A 20,767-nucleotide genomic window follows, 5' to 3' on the forward strand; every position below is an offset into this window, starting at 1 on the left:
TATATGGAAATAGTCCATCTTAATTTCTCTTAGAAGAGTTCTTTCATCTCTTCCTTAGTTTTAATCTGAGTTGTTGGCTATTTTTTATTCACTTCAGTTAGGTCTTTTTTTCTGGGCCAGGGCATTCAAGCCTTTTCTTGGTCTCCCCTTTTATTGGCACCACTTCCTAACAGAACATTAGGTGTTTTTGTTTTAATCCTATAAAATTACAGAACTAGTGCATGTGCAGTGTGTAAAATTAGGAGGTAGAGAAGGCAAATTTTTTATGCTGTTGCCCCTCCCCAGAGATAACCACTGTAACATTGTATTAACAAATTTTTTTTTTTTGTCTTTTTGCTATTTCTTGGGCCACTCCCGCAGCATATGGAGGTTCCCAGGGTAGGGGTCTAATCGGAGCTGTAGCTGCCAGCCTACGCCAGAGCCACAGCAACGTAGGATCTGAGCCATGTCTGCGACCTACACCACAGCTCACGGCAATGCCGGATCCTTAACCCACTGAGCAAGGGCAGGAACCGAACCCGCAATCTCATGGTTCCTAGTCGGATTCGTTAACCACTGCGCCACGATGGGAACTCCTGTATTAACAAAAATTTTAATGTGATCTTAGGGACATGATTTATGTCACACTTCTGGAGCACATTTTTCATGAAGCGATCTGAGGTTGCTTCCTTTTATACCCAACACATCTTCAATTTGTTGTAATTACTCCTATTTCGTATCTATCAGAGTAGTCTAAATTTCTCTTCCTTTTCTTCATACAAACTTATTTCAAAAAGGTTCATTGAGAGGAGTAAGTAGCATTGATAAAAATAAAACCTATGGTACCCATTACTTTAAATAGGTCAGGTATTCCAGAGACTATATTGTAGCAAAACATGTACTAAAAATTTACTCTGCTTTTAAAGTTAATCCCCACCTGTATTCAGGACCCTGGCCCTTCCTCTCTGTTGCTTATGCCTTCATTATGTCTCTCCTTTCTTCAGAGATGCTCAGATCATTCCCATCTTAACAAAACTTTTGGATTGATTCTTCTCTGCACTCTAGCTACTTTTGATTCTCTTTTCTTAACTTTAATCTTTTATTCTCACTTCTGCTGAAGTTGGGTTTTTTGGAGATTGCTGACAATGAAGAAGGCAATGATCCAGGCATGCATTCAGGATTAGAAAGTATTCTCGTGTAATTGCATCATTTGGTACTTTGGCATCCAAATCCTGCTTGAAACTATACATGTTCCTTAAATTTGTATAGTGCTTTACACTTTGCAGGGTATGTTATGTTTGCCTTGTAAAGACATACTAGGCTTGTAAGGTTTTTGTTTTTTGTTTTTTGTTTTTAAGGGCAGCACCTGAGGCATATGTAAGTTCCCAGGCTAGGGGTTGAATTGGAGCTGCAGCTGCCTGCTGGCCGACACCACAGCCACAGCAACAAAGGATCCAAGTCGCATCCATGACCTACACCACAACTCATGGCAACGCCAGATACTTAACCCACTGAGCAAGGCCAGGGATCGAACCTGCATCTTCGTGAATACTGTTTGGGTTTATTATCACTGAGCCACAACAGGAACTCCATTGGCTTCCTTTTTAATACTGTTTTCAGGAGTTCCTATTGTGGCTCAGTGGTTAACGAACCCAACTAGGATCCATGAGGACATGGGTGTGATCCCTTGCCTCACTCAGTGGGTTGGGGGCCTGGCATTGCCATGAGTAAGCTGTGGTGTAGGCTGCAGTTGTGGCTCGGATCTGGCATTGCTGTGACTCTGGCATAGGCCAGCGGCTGAAGCTTTGATTGGATCCCTGGCCTGGGATCCTCCATGAGCTGTGGGTGCAGCCCTAGAAAAGACAATAGATAGATAGATAGATAGATAGATAGATAGATAGATAGATAGATAGATAGATAGAGACACACACACATATCTATATACATATACATATATATGCGTGTCTCTCTGTCTCTTTCTCTCTCTCTCTCTCTCTATATATATATATAAAATAGTTTTCAATGTGTTAGTTTTAGAGTCTGGTTAAACTGCTCATTAAATCTAGAATAATGCGGGTTTGTCTCCTAAAGACATATGTAATGGTTTCATTCTTCCAAAAAGATAACCCGGTTTATAAATCTATGCATTCTTATTGCTATTTCAATCTTATGATTATTTCTTTTCTATAGAAAAAAAGAAATTGACATAATTTAAAGGTGGTTTTCTAAGTTAGTAAATACATGAAATTAAGTCTGACATTATTTCTATGTCTTTGAGGCTTATTCTGACTTATGGAACCAGCATCAGTAATGATACCTCTTTATAGGGTTATAGTGAGAAGTAACTAAAAACTTATGAAATCAGCCTAACAAAAGAGGAATATCTGTTAATCCTGTGATAAGATTGATAAGACTTTGTCCTAATTCAGCACCTTATTTAAGAGACATAATTGTATTTCATCTTTGTTTTTCATCTCACTTAATTCATAATTTTATTAAAGTCTGCAATTTTTAATTCCATACTTTTTACTATAAACTTTTAGTTTGGTTCATAAATCAGAATTACATTCTCCATTCTTATATTATTTTCCTTTACTTTTAAAATTACATTAATGAGCTGTTTAAGAATCATTCTCATGATTCATTTGTCTGTTATGCCTCCTTTTGAAAGCTTCGGCACTGAAGGTCTTTTGACAAACCAATATTTATAACAGTTTGACAGCAGGATGAGGAACAGCGTTTGTCTTTGTAACAGCTTGAAGAAAGACCCTTTCCAGGACCCAGTCATGCAGTTACAATCTTGACCTCTTTCTTGTGCTGGGAACATACATACAGCAGCACCTCCCATGTGTTTTCTTGTCCCATTGACTGTCCATTCACTTCCCATCTGTTTTGCAGTCTTAAAGGAACAGAAGGGGCCCTCTTCTTATAAATCTGTCTTTGCAGGTGATAAATGATGTCCTGTCTCTTTAAGGACTGCCTGGGTGGTTTTCCTTTTCTTAAAATGTTTCCTTCCTAACAAAATTCAGAGTAAAATATGCTTTTAAGAATAAGATAATAAGAGAAAATAGAAAAGAAAAAAAATGATGGATTGTTTTAAAACCTTCTTAATTGTTTGGGACTGAATATTTTACTGGTCAGTCAGTAGGCTAATCCTATTTTAGCTTTCCCAATTAATTACCTATATCATAGTTTTTAAATTTTTCTTTGAAATCAAAAAGGAATTTTTTTTTTTTGATGGGTAAGAAGTAGATTTATTGCTAGAGTGTGGGCCATCTCAGAAGGCCAGAGGGGCCTGGAAGATACACATTCCATAGACAGAATGCGATCCCTCTCAAAAGGCAAGAAAGTGGCCCTGGGAGAAACACCCTCTACAGATAGTGTGGGCCATCCCAGAAGGCAAGAGGCAGAATTATTTTGAAATAGTGAACTTTTTAAAACTTTTTTTTTCCCACACCGGCAGCATATGGAGGTTCCCAGGCTAGAGGTCAGATCAGAGCTACAGCTGCCGGCCTACGTCACAGCCACAGCAATGCCAGATCCTTGACCCATTGAGCGAGTACAGGGATCCAGCCCACAACCTCATGGTTCCTAGTCGTCGGATTCATTTCCTCTGCGCCACAGTGGGAATTCCAGGATCTGTCTAACTTTTAGATTTAAAAAAACAATCATGAATCCCATAATAACGTATAATTTTTTTTCTGTTGAAAATACTTTCAGTATAGTTATTATATATAATTGAGTTTTCCAAGAATTGAGCAGAAATAAAAAATAATTTGTTTTTTCTCCTATGCAGAGATTATTCATAGGAGATTAAATGTGACAAATATTGCCCCCCAAAAATGTGCTTAAGTTACTGGTTTTAAAAGCATTACCAGTATAAAGAGACCATTTTTTAAATTATTATAGTATATCGAATAAATCAGCTGCCCAGTGGTACATCTTCTACAAACTAGCTTGTTTGTTAATTAATTCCCTCCTTTATCCCCAAAACAATTTGAGGCAGCTTGCAAAGATCTACCCTCTGCAAAAGGTAAAATACTTAAGTGAAGAAATTGGGGAGAAGCGAAGAGAAAATCCAGGCAAGTAAAGTAATATGATACTTAGAATAAGATTGGTGCTCGAGGGTTCTGTGTACTTTGCTGTAAGGAAGCTGCAGATTTAGCCTTGAGCTTCGTAGCAGCGTTATTGAATCTGGTCCACTTGCCCTCTGTGCAGTAAAGCCAATCAACTGACACCAGGTTGTGGTGAAGGAGAGTACAGCATTTATTGCAGGGTCCCTTTTGAACTTTTGCTCGAAAGACCTGAACTCCCTGATGGCTTTGAGGGAAGGGTTTTTAAAGGCCACAATTAGAGATAAGGTTCACAGAGTGCCTGATCAGCTCATGGACATTTTCCTAACTGCTTGGTGGTGAGGTAACTTGGGTGATGCTTTAGGAATCTCAGTTAGCAACCTTCTGACTCCAGCCAGTCTGGGGTCTACCTGCTTGTGGTCAGCATGTAGTCACCATCCTCCAATGAGTTGGGTGGGTGTCTTCATTTTTGCAAAGCAGCTCAAAGATATGTGTCATATTGCAATCTGTATCCCTCCAGGAGGAACCAGAGAGTCCTGTGACTCTGTGGTTGTCATCACTAACTGCTTGAACCTGCTCTTTGGAACTCAGGGAAGGTCAAACAAGAAGCAAGTGGGGAACCAGAGGCCTTGTACTTGGGGAACACCCCTCATGGTCCTACTCGGTTTCAGTCCCCCTTTTTCTTTGCTACTTCTCAATCCTAAGGAAGACAGGAACAGGACAAGACAGGGGATAAAAGTTTTGGATAGAGAGGTTAATTATTAACTCCACAGGGGGACTCAGTTTCAGTAGCTGATGCAGAGTGGGAAGCGTAGTTGATTACATGATTTATGGTGGCTATCAGACAACAAAGCAGATGCTTAGTTGAAGCATAGGTATTGCCAGTACACACCCCTGAGAGAAGTCATTAGTCCTCTAAAAGGAACATTGAGTAATGTGATACAGTGAATCAGATGGCCACACATAATCATGAATTGCATGGGGCTCTTTGTTGTAAGCCAATAACATAGGCAATTCTGGGCAAAAATCAAAATGATGCAGTCCAGATACTTAGCTATTTGGTTTGGCTTATCTAAAGATGAAATAAATATATTATCTAGAGAAACAGATTATATATCCCCCACACAGTTTTCCATAAATGTGATGAAGACTTTTAGTAAGTACCAGGTAGCAGAAAGTTCATGATTTTACCCTGATTGACATTGACAAGCACCTGGAATGGTGCTGTTTTACTGGTTAGGGGCAGGTCCATAAGAATTAATAGTTAAGCTGAAATCAGGGTTGCCATCTACTTGTGAAAGTTTATGGGCCTAATTAATATAAAGGCTTGAGTATAAGGCTACCCTGTCTTCATCCATACTGAAGTCTTTTGGGGAATAGGCTTCAAAATATCTAAGTATTTTAAGAGGTTTTAACTATATTAGCCAAACGGAGCCTGGTAGAAATGCTTATAATTAAAAAGTTTTTTTTTTTTAAAAAGAAAAGCTTGTATCTGCAGGTCACTCTGAACTGTTTATGCATACATTCAGCTGATTAATAATTTACTTTACATACTTTCTTATGTCAACTTTCTAAATCATAGTGTTTTGGGGTTCGAAATAACAAATTTTTAAAATAATCATCTTTAAGTTTGGATTAAGTATTGGTTAAACCAGATAATAAGTGAATGAATGAATATTACATATTTATGGTTATCTATTACATATTACACTAGGCTGAGTGATTTTAAATGACAGGCTTTTTTATAAGTACATAATTCATACAAGCAGTCCCACATTGATTCCTGGAAAGAACAATATAAAACTGATCTTTCTGAAATGAATTATGTAACCCTGTGAGTTATACAATGAATATTATCATTTGTGGTTACATGTTTTACCAGGAGCTTAACATCAAATAAAAAGATACTAAGGAACAAACAAAAGGCCGCTAACAAGTTTTAAAAGATGCAGTTAAGAGTTCCCATTGTGGCTCAGTGGTTAACGAATCCGACTAGGAACCATGAGGTTGCAGGTTCGATCCCTGGCCTCACTCAGTGGGTTAAGGATCTGGCGTTGCCGTGAGCTGTGGTGTAGGTCGCAGACTCTGCTCAGATCCCATGTTGCTGTGGCTGTGGTGTAGGCCAACGGCTACAGCTCTGATTGGACCCCTAGCCTGGGAATCTCCATACGCTGCAGGAGTGGCCCAAGAAATGGCAAAAAGACAAAAAAATAAAATAAAAGATGCAATTAAAGCATATGGTCAGTTAGAATAGAATATTTCAATCCTAAGTTTTAAAGTAATATGGGCTTTGAATTTTGTTGGACAGATTCCCTCATTTTATAAATAAGAAACTAGGACTGTGACTTGTTTAGAGGCATAAGGTTAAAGGAAAAACCAGGAGTAGAAACTTAGTTCTCCCGATCACATAATCGAATACCTGTTAATACATTATGATCTCATCTTTATAAAAATCAAATGGCATAACTACCCCCATTGATGATTAGGGGAATTAGATCAAGGATTCCTAACATTTGTTTCATAAAACACGCCTTTCATTATTGTACACTCTTCTGAAGTCTGTGTTTTATAAGATTTGTCTATAATACACTTATGTTTTTAACTTGAAATACAGAACTACAATTCCATTTTGTAATCAACCTAAATAAATAGGCTGTTGCAAGAGTGCATGTAATTCTAGCCCAAACAAAGATCTCCATTTGAACTTACACAGACCTCTAGACATCTGGGACCCACCCAGCTTTGAAATTACTGCCCCAACCTCAAACAGCTTTCCAAAATGGTTAGGAGGTGACACCTCCATCTTCTGTAACAAGCAGAAGTGTACTGTTTGTCTTCATCAATGAATCTGTTTAAAAATAATCATACCTATTTGTAGGAAAAAACTACAAGGCCAAGATTCAGAAGGAAAGTATTAGATTTCACTAGGTATTTTTGTATCTTTTTGGTTCTTTCAACTGTAAATGGTATACATCTTTTCTTGTGCTAAGTCTAAGATTTTAGCTGTAGTTTTGAGAAACTTGAATCTGGTCTCTCTTGTTCACCTTTTTTGGTTTGTTTTCTTTCCTTCTTTCTCTAAATGATGCCTTTAAATACTGAATTTCTAAAGAGCACTTACAGTATGATTGTCTAATGAAAAGCAAGCCTGTTCAGGAATGACATATATGGCATAATAATGTGTTCCTTAATTTTCAGTCCTTTAGTGACTTTCAGCTTTTTATAGCAAACTCTCACCTACAAGGTGTCCTCAAGCTTGGTTCAAAGTGTGTACCACTGCGTGTTATAAAACAGTTCTCTTAAAGTACATTTGGATCTTTGGATGTGTGGTTTGTTTAAAATACACTGCATTAATAAGTTTGCAGTTCATTTCTTCATGCTTTCTTTAAAAACATCAAAAGTTGTTAAAGGTTTATTTCAGTGCATGTGGTAGTGTTTTGTGTGTGATTCTTTGTTCCTGTTCTAAACTGTTATTAACCACTGAAGTGAACCTTCTCTCAGGTTTGGCCTTTTGGTATTCACAGTGTATTCAAAACCTAATTACAGATTAGTCTATATTTGAGGCTTTTAGAGCTAGTATCAGAAGACTCAAAAAGAAAATGAGAGTAGCAGTATCATTTCACGTGGAGATAAAGAGACCCAAAACATGAATGGTGTCAAGTCATCTGAAGAAAAGAAAGAAGGAACTTCATTCACTGAGACTGACAATCTATGAGTTGGGGATTATGGGAATATTCATGACTCCATTAAGAAGCACAATGAATTGATGTTTGAAATTGTTCATCTTTTAAGTAAATATTGGGTAAATGAAAAGTAGACTCAGTATTCACTACATGTGGAATTGGCTATTTCAGTGTAACAGAAATAGCAGTTTGTTAATCCCTTCCTGAGTTGGTTTATAAGCATTTGTAAGAATTCTCTAGCTATAAATATTTAATGCAAATATTTAATAGAGAAGCATTTGCTTTATAATTAGCATGCTAATCTATACACATTTTTCTGTGGGAAAGTAATTTCTAATGGCGAAAAAGTTAAATACAGAAAGATCTAGGGATTTGAAAATCTGTAATACTGGAACATTAATTTGGAAGGACAAGAAAGTAGAAAGTTTTAGTTGCTAATATTCCAACTTAATTTTTTTTCAACTTTGATTTTTATGCATAATTCAGTTTTATGTGCAGTCAGATGACATAGTATACAGGACAGTGCTGGAAACTTATATCAGAATTTTAAATGAATGAATTCAAATATGGGAAATAATACTGCTTATTATTTATAGTATTGTTTCCTTACAAAGCATGAAATCAGTTTATTTCCCAAAGCTGTGTTTGTTGAGTGTTTGTGTGAATGTATGTGCACACATGTGTGTATGTGTGCAGGTGTAGTCAACATATTTTAGCCTTCTTAATAAAGTACAATAATTAAGTTGAAGTTTTTCCTCTCTTCACTGTTACTGTGTTGTGAGACCTGCTCATTCGCTTTTGTGCATAGCTCTGGTTCAGATGACCCACCAGCTTTCCTTGATCTTCATTGTCAGTAGTATGTACCTTGCCCCCTGTTCTCAGGCTTTGCTGTAGTTCTTGTGGTTCTGGCTTAACATTCAGAAAGCCTGTCAACCTACAGCCCTCATTTCTGTGCCATACTTTGGAAACTTCATTTATCATTTATTGAGTGTATATAGTAGGTCAGATGCTGTTGTAAACCTTGAAGATGCTGGTCTTTTTTGGTCCACTTTCATACCTGTATGTTGTTCTCCAGGGTTTCCTCCAAGTGTGTGTAGATCTAGTCTCCTAAAAAGGTACGAGTACTCATCCAAGTATGATGGTGTAGTATATATTTTTTAAACAGTCCTATAGGCACAGAACTACTTGGGAGGTGCTCGATAGCTGTCTCATCAAAATGTCATATTTCACATAAAAGGTAAAACTTAAAACAAATGCACTTGAAATAATAGCATTAGTTTGTTACCATTCAGAGTCTGCATTTGGTAGCAGATCTAGTGTGTATTTCTGAATTAGAGGACTGTGGACAGAGCTAACTCTCTGGGCTTATTAATGTCCTCATCCTTGGCAGTGATACCTACAGGGTTAGATGAGGACCAAATGACATGTGAGATCCGAAATCACCCAAAACATAGATACTTACAGACTGAATGAGGTAAAAAGTAGGCAGGGAATGCTTCTGAAGGGCAGGGTATCCTGTGTGCCCCATGTCACTCCATTAAGTACATTGTGTAAGTGAAGGAACAAAGGAAGAAATAAGTTTTTAAATTTAGTGTTAAAAGCTACATCTATCGCAAGTATTCTTTTTTCTTTTTAATATTTACCTCCATCGTCTTCTCCTCCCACCCCCCCCCCCATTACTTCCTAGTAACTTACGAATGTCCTTTTTGTTATATGTAAAGTTCTAGGTCATAAGGGTACAATGAATGTCCTGATATTCTCACAGTAAAATATTTTGTAAAAACAGCTCTTTAAAGGGAAATTTGGTATTTTCTAATTCTGTAGCCTTCATCTTAAAATTAGTTTGTTTTTGTTTTTTCTCTCATTTATAAAAACATTGGTTATCCCTAATTTTAGAATAATTTGAATTTGAACCAGATTCCACGGTTAGACACCTGCATCAGAATGGCTCTTGGTCTCCTTCATTACAAATAGATCTTGTTCTGAACAGTCTCTTGTGAGTGATGCTACCGTACCACCCACTCTCAGATAGTCTGTCCAGCTGAGCACAGAGGTCATTTATGGGGCAAAAGGATGGGTAGAGCTGGCCCTCCAGCTGTCTGATTTTATTCAGATCACAGAGCAGATAGAATGTGATTTCCTTTCTTCATACACTGCAGTTTTCCCAAGTAGAAATAGTTCTCAATGTAATGTTTAGAGATCTGCTAAGGCTCTATAAACATTTGTTTTTGATTTCCATGTTTTGTGCTATTTTAGGTAGATGATTTTTTAAAGACACATTCATTTTCAAAATTCTAAGACAATTTATTTGTCTTTTTTTTTTTTTGTCTTTTCTAGGGCCATACCCGTGGCATATGGAGGTTTCCAGGCGAGGGGTCGAATCGGAGCTATAGTTGCTGCCTATGCCAGAGCCACAACAACGCCAGATCCGAGCCATGTCTGCAACCTACACCACAGCTCATGGCAACGCCGGATCCTTAACCCACTGAGCGATGCCAAGGATCAAACCCACAACTTCATGGTTCCTAGTCGGATTCATTAACCACTGAGCCAGGACGGGAGCTCTATGAGACAATTTAGAAAACTCTGTTTTACTCCGTATTCCTCACTCCCTCTTAAAAATTCCTTGATGACTTGTAGTATCTGAAACTCTCTAAATACTCAGTGAAGAAAATAGTGAACTGTTTCTAAGCAACTCGATGAAATCACTTTTGAAATAAGAATGCGGCCTTATTTTGAGAAAGGAAGTGTTTACTGGTTTGACTGCTAGATAAAATACATATATATTTACACACACACACACACAGACTACCAAAAAGTACAGAGTAAACTTCCAAGAGATAGTTTGGGAATATTTTTTCTAGTTTCTGTAGTTTATTTTTTTACATATATAAGGAGTTAATGCTACCTTTATTGTAATTGTTAAATCATATTTTCTCAAAAAATAGAACAGAGGAGATCCCCCTCCCCCAGCCTTTTTTTTTTTTTTTTTTTTTTTTTTTAGTGTGTGTTAGTCTCAGTCCTAATACCAAGAATTGGAAGTGCTAAATTACTGGGCAAAGAAGATAAAGACATTATGTTCTTTATATTCAACCATGGTAGGCTCTGTTGAGATCCTGCAATGCTAATAAGAGTTTATAAAAAAGGGTCATTCCTCTCTTTAGTGGTTGTTCATCATAAATGCTGTCTCACCAGTAAAAAGGGATACTTAATCTTCAACTGCAAATTATTTATTTTTAAATGTAAAAGATATGTCTTGAATATTAATGTATTTTATGTGGTTTTTCTTCAAGATATGAAGTAGAATGCTGTGAAGTTTTGCACATCACCAGCTTTGAAACCTTTCGCTTCACTTTAATTGATATTTCTCACTAACATGTTAAACTGTGTTAACAGGACAAAAATATTTGTTATTGTGCTTACTATAACCTGTATTATAAAATTTGAGTTGCACAATTAAGTTAGCAATAAATCACGACTTCAGTTTTTAATATTAGGAGATTGACGGGTCCTTTGAATAGTTTATATTTTGATGGAATTTTTTTTTTTTTTTTATCTTTTTAGGGCTGAATCCATGGCATATGGAGGTTCCCAGGCTAGGGGTTAAATCGGAGCTGTAGCTGCCAATCTACACCACAGCTCACAGCAACACCAGATCCTTAATCTGCTGAGCGAGGCCAGGGATCAGACCAGCATCCTCATGGATGCTAGTCAGTTTTATTCCCGCTGAGCCACAACAGGAACTCCTTGATGTAAATTTCTATATTTCAGAGAAATTATCAATTTTATTTGAACATCTCTAAATATGAAAACCTCTAAAATCAAATAAAATTAAGTCTGTCTTCAGTGGCTCTGACACTTTAAACTTTGCTCATTCACAGCAAGAAAAGTACATTTTTATATTTTAAAGTGTTATTGCCTTTTTCATGTTCATTGCAAATATTTCCTGCAATTTCCGTTGTCTTTTAATTTTAGGACATTTTCATGTATGCATTGTATGTTTTAATGTGGTCATACTGGTTAATGTTTTCCTTTGTTACTCTTCCTGTTAATTGATACCTACTTAGAAAGTCATTTCCCAGTTGAAGGCTAGTTCTTTATACTCACCTATATTCTCTTCTAATTTTAAAAAATGGTGTCATTATATTTTCCTCTTTTCAGATATTGCTAACTGTGAGTCCTTGGTTAGAATCCAAAGTATCCAAGAACTTTTTAAAATTATATAATGTATTTATACTTGTATTTTTCGGTGTAAGAATCCATAACTATGGATTAATGCTACAATCCATTTGAACTTTATTTGGATATAAGATGATGTGTGGTTCTAAGGTAATTTTTCCCATTTTCCCAAGTAGTTAAAGTATCCCAGATTATTTATTTCCTATGATTTGTGACTTTGAAAAATAAATTAATTTTTAACTGTTTTATTATCTTTTTTGTCTCCACAGAGAAAGTTAGAGAAATTCAAGAAAAACTTGATGCTTTTATTGAAGCTCTTCATCAGGAGAAATAAATTGTAATAAGTAAGTAAATGTCCTTTTACTGCACTGGTACTGACTACACACAAAATTTACCTTTTAATCTTATTTTAATAGTTTATCGTTCTACTTAGCTAGATTCAAGTTGCTCTTTTTTTTTTTTTAGGGCTGCACCCTCAGCATATGGAAGTTCCCAGGCCAGGGATCGAATTGGAGCTACAGCTGCTGGCCTACACCACAGCCCCAGCAACTCGAGATCTGACCATGTCTGCGACCTACACCACAGCTCACGGCAGCACCGGATTCCCCGACCCACTGAGTGTAGGCCAGGAATGGAACCCGCATCCTGATGGATACTAGTCAGATTTGTTTCCATTGTGCCACAATCGGAACTCCCCCTTAATCATAATTTTAATCTAAATAATTGAAAATGCTGGAATCTTTGAAACTAGATTCTAAATTTCATATTTACGATGTTCCTTTGAATGATTTGATTGCCTTTTGGCTAAATTAAAAATATCCTCTAGAACTCATTTTGAACAGAACAAAGGTGAATAAAGCTAAGGTACTTCAAAATATGCAGTGTGGCTCAGATTTTCTGCAGGTGAAGAGTTGAACTGTGGATATCATTATTTTATTCCTCATTATTCATATTCAGTGGGTGATTATGTATATGTTAACTTGCAAAAGCTTTTTTTATTTGCCTTGACTAAAAATTTCAATAATTGTTCTTAATCTTATTCTCCATGTTTAAAAACACTGAAATAGAAAACATTTTTCTTTTCTTTTTTCTTTTTTTTTTTTTGTCTTTTTGCCATTTCTTGGGCCGCTGCCGCAGCATATGGAGGTTCCCAGGCTAGGGGTCTAATCGGAGCTGTAGCTGCCAGCCTACGCCAGAGCCAGAGCTGCGTCTGCGACCTACACCACAGCTCACCGCAACGCTGGATCGTTAACCCACTGAGTAAGGCCAGGGATTGAACCCTCAACATTATGGTTCCTAGTTGGATTCGTTAACCACTGCACCACGACGGGAACTCCAGAAAACATTTTTCTATTTAAACTAACTTAGCTGTAGAATTTAGGACTCTTCTGGATGTACAGGCTCTTGTATAATTCTATAGTCTGGCAATATAAGCAGTTCCCAATAAAATATTGTCTATTTAATGACTTCCGTTAGTAGCATAGTTAATTATTGCCAAAGAATTACAATTAGTAAGTCTTTTGCTTTTAATGAAGAAGTTGAGAAAGGGAAAATGCTATAATTAAGACCTTATCATTTATTTAAAATATTTGATTAATTACTTTATCTCGGAGCCTTACCCTGTAGGCAGCCTGCAGCACAGTCAGAAGGGAAAGAATTAGTAACATGCAAGAGTGTTTCTCTGGCTACATTCTGTTCAGAAAAGGCCCTTAAATCAGACTACCTACTTCATTGTAGGGGCTGTATGTTTGCGAAAGCTGGCTGGGAAATGAAGCACAGCTCAGACCAACATCATTTAGAATAGTATACCAGCAATGCATGAAAGAAGAAGGAGTTAGAAAGCTTTAGAATAATGTTTTCTTACTTTGTGTTTTTTTGTTGTTTTAAAGTATCTACCAGTGTAAATGTTTTATACAACTTCAGTGTGTGAAATTCTCTTTTAAAACCAAAAAGTGTTACATCTTCCTTATCACCGTAATTACTCTCAGTAGTTGATGTTAGAAACATTTCAAAGTCTTGATTGATTTGGAGATTCTCTTCAACACGAGTTTACTTGATATTTTTGCTTACAAATGTGTTTTTTCTTGGTGGGGGGAGTTGACAGAAACCCCATTAAAAATATAAAGTATGGAGTTCCTGTCATGGCTCAGCAGAAACAAACCCGACTAGTATCCATGAGGATGCAAGTTCGATCCCTGGCCTTGCTCAGTGGGTTAAGATTCCAGCGTTGCCCTGAGCTGTGGTGTAGGTCGCAGACGCAGCTCGGATCCCACATTGCTGTGGCTGTGGTGTAGGCTGGCAGCTACAGCTCCAATTCGTCCCCTAGCCTGGGAACCTCCATATGCCACAGGTGTGGCCTTAAAAAATAATGTATGTATGTTTTTGTCTTTTCAATAAAACAAACCCAAAGCTAGCCAGTGCTTTACAAAATAGTCAGGGTCGCTTCCCTAAGCTGGTCAGTATGACGTCTGGAGTTACCATCGCTGCTATGAACAGGCCTTTTCCTGTCCGCATGTCTGTTCCAAGTGCAGGTCAGGACAGTCCTGTGAGCCGGGTTGCGTACAGGAAAACAGTCCCAACTTTCTTTGTTTCTACTCTCTAAGGCACTTCCCAACCCTTGATTTAGGGTTCTGTGAACTGTTAACAGATGCCTATGAATTGGACAGATAGTCTATTTTGTACTCTGCAAATCCATTTAAAAGAATAAATCGGGCAAAATTGTAGCCTTACTTCGTTCTGACCATTTAATAAAAGTTACCAAGCATCTTAAAGAGTAGTTTCTCAGTGACAGTTTTAAGATTCATGGAGCTCCTCAGTCTGATAGTTTTGAGTAACTAATTCTGATACTTGCTGAAGATGAATTCCAGTATTTTTTGATTCATATATCATGTTTGATGAAATTGTTATATTTTTATGGTGGATATGTTTAATAAAACTAGCAGACTTAGGCAGTTAAGCTTAAATATTTTTATGGTCACGCAGTGGTAAAATTTACCTAGAAACTTTTACGTTTGTCTCCTCAGACCTAATAAATTTTTCAATAAAAATTCTGTTTATTTTTACAGAAACCTACTCATACTATAATCACCTCTGCATACATCTGAAGAAAGAAAACTCCAAAATCTTTTGTCCTGCCTTTTTTTTTCTTCTGCTATTCCACCTTTCTAAACATAAAATAAAGTCATGGAATATAAATAATTTATGCAGTGTGTTAGAGACACTTTAACTATCAGCTACCTTTTGAATGAAAGAACAATGGGAATGGCAGTAACATTCTATTTTATTTTATCAAAGTTGGGATGCTTTAAGTGGCATAGCCATTAGGCTCAGTCCTTGAAGATAAGACACTTGGCCTCCTTCTTGTTGTCTCATTTGTGGTGGCCCTAGCTAGTTCAGCTAACTCATTAGCTGACATTACTTGATATCTGTTTATTTTCCAGAAAAAGAATGCTAGGTGTTTTGAAATAAAACTTAAGGCAATTTTCTAAAGGCTATCAATTGTATATCTATAAATGATGGTAACCTGCGGAGTTGTTGTCTGTATCTGTAATGTTCTAGATCCAGAAAATATCTGACATGATAATTCAGTTGATATTCATCACGTGAAAGAAGTCGAGTGGAACCCCCCCCTCCCGCCCAGTAGGCAGTCCCATGTACATTCAGTGACAGATTTCAACCCTTCGTTGACAACTGAGAGAAGTCAATAGCAGTTTACCTATTTGATTCAGTTAATGTTTTTGTACTCTCTCTATCCATTTGAATTTCATTCATTTTGGATGCTGTATACTTGAGCTAGGCTTTCTGCTAATGTTTTTTTTAACCTGTTGACAGAGCTATTGGATTGTGACACAGGATGGGGAAGATTAAGAATAATCAGTTGACTGATTTCATTTAGACGATTGTCAAACATTTCAGTAGACCTCAGGAAAAAGCTTTCTTTCATGACACTGTATTTTAAATAGAAGTTATTTCAGCAATTAGAATAATTCACCACCCCCAGTTCGCTGAACATTTAAGAAAAATACAAAGTTTAATTAATTGCAGTTCAATTACAGTAATATCCTCACATTATTTTCATGTTTTTTATATATTTTTTTTATCAGCTAAAGAAACTTAAAACAAAGAAATAGGCCATCTTTGACTTCAAATATCTTTCTCGTTTAACTTTGCTCTTTGCTGCCATTTCATTAAGCCTTTATTATTCTGATAAAAATGCCATTGCGCGACAGTTTATTTTACAGTTTTTTTAATTTTACAGTTTTCTCGGAATATGTTTTGGTAACAGTTTCCTTGCCAACCCCACATTTTTTTTTTAATTTAACAACAGTGCAGCCTTTATTGTGAGCTCTATCAAGATCTGACACTTAGTGTGCAAGGTTAAAAGATGTCACAAAATAGTTCAGAAATTGAGAGTTCAGAAAATAGTTGTTTTATACTGTTTGATAAGGAAAATAGATCCAGTTTTAGGTGGCTAGTAGCAGTGTATTTTATTTGGTAGCTGGGTGGTCAAGAACATTTCTTATGTCATTTAGGCTTAGGGATCGCTGCTGAATAGAAAGGGAGTAGAGCTTACCAATGTCCTGTCCAAAGCTTAGGCGTTCCTAACTTACTGGTTAACTCCCTCCAGCCAGTGCGGGCCAGTGGTAAACACCCTCACTGAAGCAGACATCCTACAATTATTCATGTTTTTGCGGTTATAAAATACAACCACTTTACAACTACAAATCTACTTCTAAAGGAAAAAAGAAATAGGCCCATATTTAACTCTCTGAGCTAAGGATGAGGAAAAATGCCCTCAGCTGTAGTTCCACAGATTGTCCCCAAGCAAAAGGCTGATATTAAATCAGTACTTTTGTTTCTAGGGCCGCTCTGGTGGCATATGGAGGTTCCCAGGCTAGGGGTTGAATCAGAGCTATAGCTGCCAGCCTGCACCACAGCCACAGCAATGCCAGATCCAAGCCCCATCTGCTACCTACGCACAGCTCACCGAAGTGCTGTATCCTTAACCCACTGAGCGAGGTCAGGGATCGAACCCGCATCCTCATGGATTCTAGCTGGATTCATTACCCCAGAGCCACAATGAGAACTCCCTAAATCAGTACTTTTATCACCTGCCTTTATGTAAACTTAAGAAAGAGCAATGGGGTATCTCCATTTCTTTGAGATCAATGTTTGTAATTTAAATATATAAATAGATGATAAAAATATTATTAGAAATACCATATTAGAATCCAGACATTTCCCATCCCTCTCCATAATACAACTCCTTTCATGGATTATGTATTTTTTTCCTTTATGGCTGATCTCATACTAAGCCCCTTGCCATAGCTAGGTATTTATTAAATGCAGATGTTATTAAAAGAAAAAATAAAGTTCAGATTCTCAACAGTAAACCCTGTGTGTTGCGTCTGTAGTTCAGAAATTACAAATGATTCAAATGTAAACAAATCACTATACAGAAGTATACAAATTAACAAATAAAAACATTCACTATACAGAAGTTAAATTCTAACTAGACCAGGAATCGTTTGTTCTTCATGTCAGAAACTGCAAAGAATAGAGTGAACAAAGCTCTTTATGGAAGACTGAACAACTGTAAATAGATTATATCTAAAATTTACTTGGTCTAGGTATCAGTTAAAAAAAAAAATCAGTCCATGTGGGCAAGACCCGATAGAAAACAAGTGGTTTCACGGTTGAACTATAGTTCAGTGGAGCTGTTGTTATAGGTGGAGCAATCAGCCTTTCTTAGTGGCTTATTTGTATTCTCTTTTCTTTTTATTGCCCACCCCCATCCTTTCCAGACTTCTTCGCTGCAACAGACTCCTTCCCACAAGTAATTTAGCCTCCAGATGCAAATGACTAGTGTAAAAATGAGTAGGGAACATTGCAGAGAGAAATGCTTCCTAAGCTTATAATTAGGGAACTTTATATATGATGATAAGATTCAGAGTGTAAGTTTAAGAGGTAAATCCCTTAACTAGTCCATAATTTAATTTATTTTAGATGTATTTATCTGTGAAAAGAAATATGTTATTTTAGTTTTCCAATAAAGGGGATCAAAGTATTTTTTTTTTTTATTTCAGTTCTCTAAGCTGGTATTGCTATGGTTTCAGGATCTTTAATGGTATGGAAATGTGCTTACAAATAATGCTTACCTTTTGAATAATCATGACTTTGTGCTTAAATATTTAAAGTTTAACCCTGTTTTTACTTGTGCACTATGAATGAACTTTGTATTATTTTTAAAGACCTTCACATTACATGTAGATGTTACTGCAATTTATATTTTGCCTGTGCTTGATCTAAGGTCATTTGTGTAGATGAGTAATTAAAGATACTAAAATCATGTGATAATTCTGTTATTGGAGAACATCTTTTAAGTTGTCTCTGTTTTAATGAAGAAGAAAGAGAAAGTATCTGTGCACCTAGGGTGATAATTTGACCCTGTAGTATAACCAAATTCATGGTCTAACAAGCCTCTTCACGTGGCTGTTTGAATACTTAAATTTCACGTACCTCACATTGCACAGTTGTAATTCCTGGTCTAACAATGCTCTTTTTTCATGTGTTGATATTTGTAAATACATTCTGATATTTCTTTGTTAAAATATATTTTTAAATGATTTTAACTGCATTTCACTGCCATGGCCATCATTTTCATTAGTGATGCTAACATGCTCCGTCATACATGAGGCTTATTAAAAAGTCATCATTAAGGTCTCAGAACTGGAAGGAACCTTAAAGATCACTTAATTCCATCTACCACCTGATTATGAACTCCCATTTCTTATTTTATAATTCTTCCCAGAACTTTTTTTCATAAATGATGCTTATTAGAGATTTGGTGATCATTAGATATGTCAAATAAGGCAAGGCATAGGTGTGTCTTCTCCAGGACTCATGTGGTTGGCTAAAGTCAAAACCAGGAAAAGATTTAGTAAAGGCACAGTCGCTCCCATAAGTGGTACACGTAGCTGGAGTGTGGCATGTTTCTGGTGAAGAGATGTCGAGACAATCTTTGAATTCCTTTAGAAAATTTGAAGGGAAGAACATACTCCAGTCACATTAGCAGTTATTTCACTTAGCGGTGCTACCAGGCCAATCCTGGTATAAGGCCCCGAAACGAGTTGTATTTTAAATTGTTTTCATCCTCTGTGCAATTCAAGTTCAAAACCTTCGTGGGTCAAGAAAGTTTGAAGAGTTTACTTTCTGAAGATTTAATAGGTTAATTTATGCGTTTTCTTCAAATACTTTCAAATGAAGACTTAGTATCTTTGTCAAAGTAGCTACCATGTGCTTGTAAATAATACAAGGTGTATTATTTAATTATATTAAACGTTTTAAAATAATAATTGTTTGAATAAAACTTAAACAAAATACCCAATTTGTGGTAACTAAGTCATAATTTCTACACATATTAGACTCAGTTGATGGCTGTAGAAAACTTAAGGTACTACAAAAGTTGTCAAAGATTAAAAAGCCGGTCAGTGTCAAAAAAGTTCACTTAGGAGTGATTTTTAGCCCAAAGGAGTCCGTTCTGTAAGATAAGGGTAAGAAAAACAGACATCGTAAAATGAGACTTGAGTTACCAGCTTGAAAATGAGAAAGTGTATGATCACCCTCTGAAAACTTTCTCCTGAGTTTTGTTCACATTCTCTTGGACCAGTGTTAAGGTTCAACTGAGATCAAGTTACTGACGAGGGGATAACTATACCTTTTATGTTTTTTAATCAAGTCCTTCATTCTTTATGGTAAAAACTTACTGTTATTTGTTTTGCTTTTAAGTAATTAACCCAGGTGTAGCCTTTCCAAGTATATGAGAAAATGCATAAAGTCATTAAAAAAAAAACTAGAGGCCCCACTGAAGAGTCAGTCACCATGTCATGGCACTGCCAGTAGCCTCCACAGAGACATGTCTTATGATTGTGTATAAGTTACACTCCTTAGAGTTCAAAGAAGAATGTCTATTTGGCTGCTTACTCTTAGAGTAAGTAAGTCATAGCAATGACACGGGATTTTATCTGGTGTCAAAAAATATGGTCATGGTGTACGTGACTTGACACTTGCCAAAAATCTGTGAGACCCCTAACATTCCTGAGAAGGTATGTAGGGCATAGTTCCACTCCATCTTCTTTTTTTTCTTTTTCTTTTCTTTTTCTTTTTTTTTTTTTTTTTTTTGGTCTTTTCTAGGGCCACACCGTGGCATATGGAAGTTCCCAAGCTAGGGGTGTAATTGAAGCAATAGCTGCCAGCCTACACCACAAGCCACAGCAACCCAGGATCCGGGCCATGTCTGCGACCTACACCACAGCTCATGGCAACGCTAGATCCTTAACCCACTGAGCAAGGCCAGGGATGGAACCTGCAACCTCATGGTTCCTAGTCAGATTCATTAACCACTGAGCCACGACGGGAACTCCCACTACATCTTCTTGATTTGCCAAAGTTTTCTGACAATTAGACCAAATCATCAGCAAGTAAAACTGCTTGGACTACTTAACGTTTACCCACTTCTTAATTCACCTAATAGTATTCACCCTTGGCATAGACAGACAAATACTATATGATGCCCTCATTCGAAGAAAATACACGGTACCTTTTGTAGAAGAAAAATCTAATGGCATGTCTCTGCCATCACTTAAGTTCTTTAAAGTAACAATGGCTAGATAATTCAGTCCTACAGAAGTTTCCTGCTCTAGATAAACGCATATGGTGCTTCCCTCTTGTCAAAGAGAACTCAAGACTTAGTACCTGTTTTGTTGCCTCAGCTGCCAGGAAGTGCTGAAACTAATAGATCGCTTAAGGAATGAACGTATCTGTTTCTCTGTTCCTTTAGTTTGTGTTCCATTTTTG

At 36.7% G+C, this 20,767-nt stretch overlaps 1 protein-coding gene across 5 annotated transcripts in view; it reads left to right on the forward strand.

Moving 5' to 3' along the window:
- The window catches only part of OPA1 (OPA1 mitochondrial dynamin like GTPase), a 92,794-nt gene extending 74,256 nt beyond the window's left edge, over positions 1-18,538 (forward strand). For 4 of the 5 annotated variants that reach the window (XM_047788942.1, XM_047788967.1, XM_047788961.1 and 1 more), the window contains 2 exons: positions 12,181-12,255; positions 14,977-18,538. In XM_047788942.1, coding sequence (XP_047644898.1) covers positions 12,181-12,245 — 65 coding nt within the window. In that variant the 3' untranslated portion in view covers positions 12,246-12,255; positions 14,977-18,538. Of the gene's footprint in view, positions 1-12,180; positions 12,256-12,376; positions 12,396-14,976 lie in introns of those variants that run through there. The other variant, XM_047788952.1, reaches the window with a different exon arrangement.
- Positions 18,539-20,767: the final 2,229 nt, after the last annotated feature.

The sequence above is a fragment of the Phacochoerus africanus genome, chromosome 1 (genome assembly GCF_016906955.1).
Source record: "Phacochoerus africanus isolate WHEZ1 chromosome 1, ROS_Pafr_v1, whole genome shotgun sequence".
NCBI lineage: Eukaryota > Metazoa > Chordata > Mammalia > Artiodactyla > Suidae > Phacochoerus > Phacochoerus africanus.